Source organism: Dermacentor variabilis, chromosome 5 (genome assembly GCF_050947875.1).
Source record: "Dermacentor variabilis isolate Ectoservices chromosome 5, ASM5094787v1, whole genome shotgun sequence".
In the NCBI taxonomy this organism is placed as follows: domain Eukaryota; kingdom Metazoa; phylum Arthropoda; class Arachnida; order Ixodida; family Ixodidae; genus Dermacentor; species Dermacentor variabilis.
This window is the reverse complement of record NC_134572.1, coordinates 23,068,317-23,077,815: the sequence shown is the minus strand read 5'-3', so window position 1 is coordinate 23,077,815 and position 9,499 is coordinate 23,068,317. Positions and strand designations below refer to the sequence as shown.

At 43.1% G+C, this 9,499-nt stretch overlaps 1 protein-coding gene across 1 annotated transcript; it reads left to right on the top strand.

Annotated features, from left to right (window-relative positions):
• The first annotated feature begins 1,249 nt into the window (after positions 1–1,249).
• LOC142582347 (uncharacterized) lies at positions 1,250–9,270 on the top strand. Its single transcript, XM_075691957.1, has 2 exons — positions 1,250–1,344; positions 6,926–9,270. Exon 2 carries the CDS (start codon positions 6,928–6,930, stop codon positions 8,179–8,181), a length of 1,254 nt encoding a protein of 417 aa, XP_075548072.1. The 5' UTR covers positions 1,250–1,344; positions 6,926–6,927; the 3' UTR covers positions 8,182–9,270.
• Positions 9,271–9,499: the final 229 nt, after the last annotated feature.

The following is a 9,499-nucleotide window of genomic DNA, read 5'->3' as shown; positions in this document are numbered from 1 at the left end:
TGCTGCATATTTTCCTCTCGTACTGTTATGGAATGGTTTTTCTCACCAAATCGCTTCAATCACCTGTCTATTAAGTTTGCTATATATGTGCCTGATAACTTTCTCCTATGACTCACATGATGTGGCAATCTTGGAAGGGTGGAAGTTTGGGCTAGTTGGTATTCATAGTCTAATCAGTTTAAGCGCGAACGAAGACGGCACGACAAGAAACAAAGACAAGTACTTGTTTGTTCGCAACAAGGAAGCGGTTGGACTTAAAACCATGTAATATTGGAACTCACTCCTTAATTAATATTCTCTTGGGGTGTGGGGGAAGGGTAGTACAAGGGCTTGTTAAAGGGTAGTTCAGAGAGTATTGATTGCAGTTAGTCCTGCGGCGGTTTGCTGTGAAATTTGGTGTCTTTTATAAACTTTCCTGGCTTGCTTAGAACAACGCGCAGCGTTTGGTTCAAAAGGTTTGCGAATTTTACCAAAAGTTCGTGCGTCGCTGATGATGCCGCTGCTGTAATTTCAGAATTTCGTATTCTTGAGGTATTGTCTGGTTTTTTTCTACTACCATGTATAACACCCATGGTTAGAACGGCCGCTGAACTCTTGACAAGGCAAAGTTTTTTCTCCGAGAAAAGTTAAAGTCGTCAGCGCAATACCAAAAATATTCGTTCATTATAAACGGACCTCTTCCAAACCAACACCTTTCCGAATTCAGTGGCCTACAGCCCGTATTACCCAGACCAATACCCAGACCGAATGGCGGCCCAAGGGCTTCTGGCCGCCGTCTAGGCGGGGACCTGGTCCCCAAGCCGCTGGACCCAAATAAAGTTATTTCTCTCTCTCTCTCTCTCTTGTGTAAAGTGTAAATCGTGGCCTTCCATTTCAAGATACTATGGACATATTTAGTGAAAGGAATTCGCCGTAATACGTGCACGAACGATCTTGATTTCCTTTTTTTCACTTCGAGATTAAGCAAGCGACGAAGTGAATTGAATTCTGGGGCTTCTGTGCCAAAACGTCGACTTTATGATGCGGCACATCGTGATGGCGGACTCCGGAAAAGTTCTGACCACCAGGGGATCCTTACCGTGCCCCCCATGCACGGGACACGGGCGTTCTTGCACTTCGCCGCTCATCGAAACACGGCCGCCGCGGCCAGGGTTTGATCCCATGACCACGTGCTCAGCAGGGCAACAAACACCATAGTCGCTAGCCCTCCGCGCCGGGTAGTGAGCGACGAACAGCCTGTCAGCGACGAACATGCGATTGATAAAGCTAATGAAAAAGCCTCGCTCGACGTTCTTGGCAGCAACCAATCAGGAAGTTACGGAGAAGCGCCGACTGAAGCATTAGGTAAGTATTTTTTTTCTTTCAGGTCCCAAATCCTTCGCCTCTATGCGTGATGTTTTCGCATGTTCGCAGCTTTCCCCGCTTTCTTTTCTGTGCGCTTCCTTTCAATGGCTGAAAAGCCGATGGTGCATGAAGATACGGGGATCGATACCTAGTACCTGCACCCACGGTTAGCATGAGTTTATATGCATATAGTAAACGGAAACTTTCCGTGTATGTCGGATGGTGAAAGAGTGCTTTTCATATATGCATAACGCGAGGGTTAGTGTTTGAGAAAAGACAAAGGTTGAGCAAAAGGCTCTGCACATTTGAGCAGGGTATTGGTGCCTACTCTGAGAGCAAGACATATTTTTCAATCTTTTCTTGACAACATGACCTTATATTGTTTAGTCCTATGTGATGTCAGCTGTCAGCGTTCGCGACGGAATATTTTAATCCGATCCAATGTTGTGGCAATAGCTTGACTCGACGGCCCCTTAGAAGCGCCGACATTGTAAATTTTAAAAGATTGCAAATTAGAGGGAACGCTCAAATGCCACTGCTTGTGGGCTTGTTATCTATTACTTTGTGACATGACATGAAGCCATACGCATCGAGCTTTCCTGATACCAAATCATTGTGCGAAATAACGGATGAGGAAGTGCCGACTGAACAATACCAGAATTTTGCTTCTAGTCATGTAATATACATGTGTCTCCTATCCCGTGGTGACTATAGTATTCTATACCAAAAGTAAAAAAAAAAATGAAATTTTAGTGTCGTCAGAAGCGCCGCAGATTGCACTCTCTGGTTTCTTGTTGCTCAGTTTAAAAACATCTGCTGAGCGGTAGTGATGGCACCTGCCCTGCTCCTTATGTGGCTTTGTTGCTGTATCCGCAATGGTCATGCTTCTTCAGGTGCAGTACTAAGTCGATTTTCATGGCACCTTTGGGCACCATGCATGCATTTTAAACGCACTGGCACAATGCAGTTTCATCGCTCCTCAAAGCGGCTGTTTTGGTGGCATCAGCGCCTTGCGTGCTGCGTATTGGTTTCTCGAGAAAGTGTTCTTTTGCACCCCTACTTGTGATGTATCGTGAGCATGTACGCCAGTAAAGCTGTTGCCACCCTGTAAGAGCACATTTCACGCACGTAGGAGTGATGGGAGGGAGGGAGGAATTTTTGAGTAATCTCGCATTTAAACTACCTGCCAGGCCACCTACCTTGGGCTGCCTCGCTTCTGCAAATATTTTATTTTCTGATACAGTTCCTCCTAAATTTTTCCGAGCTAGTGTTACGCTAGCCAAAATAGCATAGCTCTCTGTCTCGTTGCTCGCGGCGCCAGCACGAGACACGAGTCTCCTTTTTCTCGCTGCTTGTAGCACTTGCACTGAATGTTGAACAGCAGCACGTTGACTAGTCATCAAACGGCAATGTGTAGAGAGTACCGTTTTACAGAAACTGTCCCATGCAGAATACCTTCTTTTTCGCAGCGCGGACACCAAGAGAGGCCAGCGTTTGCTGATGTGGGTGCTGGTTTTGGTCCTGACCAAAACAATTCTATCACGCAGCACTAAGTGCCAACTAAGTAACGTAAATGTGCATGTTAGTAAGAGGGTGTACTCTCTAGACATTAACAAAAGCTTGTTGAAGCTTGGCTGATCTCTCGAAGTATATTTTTGAAGATGCTGCCGATTGAGTTACGCTGGTGCACTGCGGTGAAATTCAGCAGATTTCTTAAGGGTTGGTGTCCGAAATTTCTGGGCTTGCAAAGCAAGAAATGCAACACTGTGAGGAGCGCCGATGGGCACGTCCTATTACAACGACTTGGTGAAATAGTTGAAGAAGCAACACAAAACTAACGAAGTTTATGATATGTTCTTTGGTGTTGCACCTCTATGTGGACGTACTTCGGCTAACATTAGCAGCCGAATGTTGCAATAAGAGTGTTCTATAGATGGCGCTTTTAAAGAGGTACGTTCTTTGAAGATATCACTGTGTGATGCCAAGTTTTCCTGTGTTATGTTCAAATAGATGTCGTGACCGAAGGTACGTATAAGCATGTTATAACTTTTCTAGTTATTGTGTGAGTAAATAGGGGAGAGTGAGGAGAAACCCGGCTGCTGAAGGAATGGGGCAGTCTGCATGTTTCTGCAGGGAATTGTCTCTGGGAGTTGATGAACGGTTTTGCGATTGGCGCTGCTATTGGCCAGGTTTACTTAGGAGTCGCTGCTTCGCGTGGCGCTGTAAGCGTGCTAAACGTTAAAAGTAAACTTCTCAGTAGCGGAAAGCAAGTTTACTGACCTTTTTTGTGCCTTTTATTTTCTACTGAGATAAGTTACTCACGCATTCAAACTAAGATAACGTTGCAGCTTCTTTTATTGAGAGGCGCAAGGCTGTTGTAGGCATTGTCTATAGTTTACGTCTTTTTTTGCTTGGGGTGCCACGCAGCCCATCTTCAGGGTAAAATTAAATGTAAACATGAAGGCCAGTTTCATGCAGATACAACAAAAGCAACTTATAGAACGTGTTTTCCATGATCCATATTTCATAGTCACCCGGTTGGTCAGTTCTTAACTTCACACACCTAAGCATCCTTTCGCGGACTGTACCAGGACACGTCCAAACTAGAAAGCGGTAATCGGCTGCTTAGGCAGGATCGTAGCACTTCGGACACTGAACTTTGTCTTCACATACTTGACCCAAGAGCAACTGATGGCTCGTTCAAGGCCTGCCACGGCCCGAAGGCTCCGAGGAGAGACTTCCCCACCCGAGAAATCTTCTGGGGAAGAGAGCAGACAGGTGGTAGGATGACAGCACGTTGGTAACGTTTTCATAGAGGCACCCGAAAGGCATAGAACAGTGGCGCATAGGGCAGAATGGGTCGGTGACCGAGTTGTCTTGGCAATGTAAAACAAGCGAGAGCTCCGAGTGGCAAATTTATTATAACGTTTTTTAGCAATGCTAAGTAAAAGCAGCAGTAATTTATTTTAACTCGTATATTAGCATTCCATTACTACTATTGATAGAATTACATAGTACTCCTAAACTGGGCCTTTTATTTTATTGCTGAGCTTACACTGTCAGACAAGCATAAGAAATTAAGTCATGGACGACGCGGCAACCGGCGCACACAGACACCCGCAGTTTATCAAGAGACAAGCGCCGATATTATAGGAAAATTACGAACGCGTTCTACAGCAGAAAAATGGTAGGCGTCTGTGTAATTCATCCCTCTATTGTTTTGGTAAAAAGGATATCTTTCTAGTACATGTCGTGGTAGTGACTGATAAGAAAGCCAGCTGTTGTTACTTCAGCATGTATTTCGGTAAGAATTTCTTAATAATTTCTTATTTTTTCCATCATATTGCGCTTGAAAGAGATGTTTAAATTCAATCTCAGCTTCTTTAAAAAAACACCAGTTAATGGTTTGCACTCCCGCCGTCTGTACCTTCCTGTCCTGTCCACGCAACCCGCAGTATTCAGTTTTCACGCAACCCTCAGTATGAACCAATACGAATTCGCCTAGCCACCAGTACTTCAGCTGCACTTTATTCAGCTGTGTGATATGATATCATGTAGATGTTCATTGGCGAATGTATCGGCAAAATAATTACATTCAATTGAGTATCTGAAGCTACTTGGAATTATAAAATTTAGAGCATGGAAACAAAAGAAAAAGAAAACTGGTCAAGGGACATTTTAATTCGCAGAGAATCCCCGTAATTCAGAAAAGATTCTGAAAGGACTTCAGCATCTGATAGCCGTAGTCTCCAGGCTATAAAGGTAGTGCGAAATGAAAACAAAAGCGGAAGAAATTCAATTAAATTCAATTACGTTTTGCAGACGTAGAACATACAGAAATACCAAAAGTAGTGTCGCCCATATCCACAGGCTAGTCGCGGGTCCAATGAAAAATAAGTAACAATTACAAGCACAAAACAAGACGATGAGCAAAACGAGTACAAGGTGAAGGCAGGAGCCAACGTTTCAACAAGTGGACTTGTCTTCTTCAGGACAATTTATGCTTTTCTGGCCACAGTATATATACGTGGGGTTCCCACCTATATATACTGTGGCGGGGAAAGCCTAAGTCGCCCTAAAGTAGACAAGTCCATTTGACGAAGCGTTGGCTCCTGCTTTCACCTTGTTCTCATTTTGCTCATCGTGTTGAATTTCCATGTACTGCATTCCCCGTGTTTTCCTTGAAGCACAAAACAAGTAAGATACATCAGGTGTTTACACATATTTGTCGTACACTATTAAATTGCACGAGCGTACAAAAGGAAATGCGAAACAATGAAAAGCATGTTATAGCATAAAGCATTTCTAAGTAAACATATAAAACACTAGTTAAGAGGATTGCAGGGAAGTTGCTGCGCCACTATGAAGGCTCAAAATATACATTATTAATCTGTACAAAATCGAAATACTAGTTAAATTATATTTTTAGCCGATTTCCGTGAGTTACTAAAAAAGGACATCATGATTGCTCACATTGACAAGCATTATTCAGGCTAAGCAAGTATTTTTAAGCACTAATGAAAAATAGTTTGCTTGTTTTATTTGTTCTGGTAGTTTATTCCAAATTTTAGATCCTGAAAACTGTAGCAATCATTTTCCGTAACTATCCTTACTTCGAGGAAGATTAATATTTGCCCTACGTTTGATTTATGGTCGCACGAGAGTATGTGTAAAGTATAAGACATGGAAAGGCAGGCTGTCTTTAACAATATTGAAGACACACGTGGCAACTTTTAATCCGTGTATCTTATTATACGACAAAACATTCATTCTATTAAACGAAGGCACACCTGGTTCAACGTAACATGAGTGGGTAATTATTGTCAGGGCTCGTTTCTGAAGTTGCCAATGAAGATGCCAAAGAAGGTGCCAAAGAAGATGCCAATGCCTTAATATCTTTAAAAATATTATCTTGCTCGCAATGTGCAGTAGTGTCGCACAAGGGCGAAACCCTAGGACATTGTATTCAAGGCCAAGCTTCTGCGCGGAATAGCTTTTCTTGTTTTATCTGCCAGGCCAACGCACAGTCAGCGGAACGAAGCCTTTCGCAGTCATCCTTTGTATTTGATGCGGACCTGTCAGCGTACATTGTTCGACAGTAGCAGCTGCAGCACCTTGCACCACCTGCCCCATTCCTCTTTAAAATGTCTTCCTACTCTCACGGGCAAAGCATAAACAGGGCAAATTTTGCATGAGGTCCATTGTTTGATCATGAAATAATGACAGCTGCACACGATACCCGAGCATATGCTTACCATGATTCAATTTGTCAATTTCGGTGTGACAATTTCTGCAAAAAATGCGCTTGTAAAAAGTGTCCCACACCTCCCTTTTCTCTTCTTCTCGCAATTGACTGCTGTAAAATCTACGAGAGGTTCAATACATGAGTAGGCACATGGTGTTCGTACGGAGCTGCAGAGAGCCAGGTTGCTTGTGTTAAATATTGTTGCTTATGTACACATCGCACGCCATCTGGCAAGTAATTACAAGGCTCGTGTTTCAGAAGAAAATGAAAAACGCATTTTATAGAGCTGTAAGAGCTCTAGGAGCTTCATATACAAGCCATATTATTCTATTCCAGAAATGCGACAGTCTGGCATCTACATAACGGTATCCTCATACAGCGGATTTTGGAGTTATGGACACTTCGAGATGAACTGGTTTGGAATTCCGGAAAAATACTTGGGAGTGACGTACGCCGTGCTGTCAACGAAGGATCTACCGCGCGTGCATTCTGACGTTCTCTCCATCTCACCTATTCTGCGACCTACCGACAGATTTACGACAAGTGTTCCAGCGCCTAGCTTTAATGTCAGCACTTTGATGAGGGGAGAATGTCTCGGCTATTGGGCTGTCGTACTCGAAGAATCATATGTGCCTTGGGAGCCAGTCGTGTTGTATTCTTCGTGCTTCACTCCTCAGCCTCGGTGGATGCGACATAATTGCTGCAAGCTTTCAACTCTCAGTCTTTTGGACATGCTCATCCCTGGTACGCACAATTCCGGCATGTACAACCAAATGTACACGCATCCACACCAAGAGTACCTGTATAACCAGGACCAAACCATTGCACAGCAGCTCGCATACGGCATTCGTAGCCTGGATCTGAGGGTGCAGTACTCGGGCGGCGACTTTTACGTCACCCACAGCCGAACGGCAGGATGGCCCACCATACGACAAGTTCTGAAGGAAGTTCGTGACTTCGTGGAAGAGACCGGAGAACTTGTGCTGCTTGATTTCCACAGGTTCACGACAGGCTTTGACGAAGGTCACGATAACGTCACTGTGCGGCATTTGGAACTTGTGAGCCTAATTGTTACAGAGTTGCGTGGTGTTCTTCTCGATAATCTAGCCTATATAAAGCATTTGAATGAAATCTTTGACCAATGCAAGAATGAAACAAAGCCGCACGGCCACGTGATATTATTTTATAATTATGAGCAATATAAGGGACCACATAAAGGTTATGTGGGACCCGCTGTCGAGCACAGATGGCCTAATGCGCAAAGCCAAGATGCGCTTATGAAATATTTGAGAGATAAAGCATGCGTACGCGGAAGTGGTAGTAATCTGATTTCGATAATGGCAGAGCTCACGCCCTCATTTCCATATCTTGTTATTGGAAACCGCCGTGCGGCAGAGTGGGTAAACCACGAGGTTACGGAATATTTTAGGCGAGAAGGACCGAACTGCCCTAGCATTATTGCCACGGACTACTTTTTAGGTAATGGTATAATTGAGGTAGCCATTGAGGTTAATGTAGAGGAAGGGCGCAAAAGATTATTCATGTATCAGTATAATCCTCATAAATACTGCAACGTAATTGATACCACGTAGAAAAATATTTCGCAGAGAAAATTCTGTTTTATTGTTGAGGGAAACGCAACTTATTTTTACGATGCTTACGGAGCTGTCTTGTAACTTGTTTTTATTGCTATGCTATCCCGCGCGCGTGATTGCACAGCCACAGGCTTTATTACGCAGGCTTGCACTTTTCGCCAGAATAAATACGGGATGTACAAACCTCACTGGGAACATTTGATTTTTACGTCTCCTACGATTCTTTTGAATTCCCTAGTTGAGAACTTCACGATTAGAGCTGCAATCATAAATGTATCAAATGACATTTATTTAACCAAATAAACGTCAGGGACGAAAAAATTACTAATGACTTCTTAACAATACTCTGAGCTATGTACACACAGCATATTCGTAGAGTATGCTTAGAATAGCCCATGCATTTAAGGTCTCATGCGTGACAGCTAGGATACCTTGCATACTACTTCCATAGACGAATAAAAAGTTCGCCTTGGACATGATGGCGATTTACATGCGCACACAGAAAGATAATTGAAAACTACTTCGGAAATTATTGTTGCGTGAAAAGTGTACGTATGTTTGCGAAATATGTCAACTTCATGTGGTTATGAACTACGTCATGCCTGTCGAGTACGAAAAAAGAGAAAGATACCAAGACGGACCCGTCCTCATCTTCTTGATTGTTTCCGAGTGTGGTCATGATTTGGTCGTAATGTTGCAACACCAGTTCTCCCAAAGCTAAACAGTCGTGTGAGGTGTTTGTTGCACGCAGGTTGAATCTGTAGTCATACCTTTGGTTAAGAAAGTACCTACGGCACACCGTCATAAGTCTGAGGGAACTGCTGACATGATTCGCGACATCATAACTAGTGTCATACGTAGAGGAAGACGAGGAATGGGTGAGCGGTGGCGCGTGGCATGGGCAGAGGAACAACGGACACACATGGAGTACATCCCATATTCATTTATTTATTTTATTTTATTTTCAATACTACCAGTCTCTTTATTGAGACCATAGCAGGTGGGCATATTGTTACAATGTAAGCGTTGATACAACATTATTCATAGAACATGTAAATACTAAGTTCAATAAGCTGGATACGCTACATGCAGGCTACACAGTACAGTCTGGAAAATACAAAATGCAAAAAAAAGAAAGACATCGTTTCACGCTTATAATTAGTGAAGTCAGCTATAACAATAAAACAGATGTTATAAATACAATAAATTGTCATTCAATACAATCTCGTGAAATATAAATGAAACACAGCCATTTACAACCTAACAGTGCATAACTTAAAACAAGCTAACAGAAGAGATAGATCTAAACAATGTA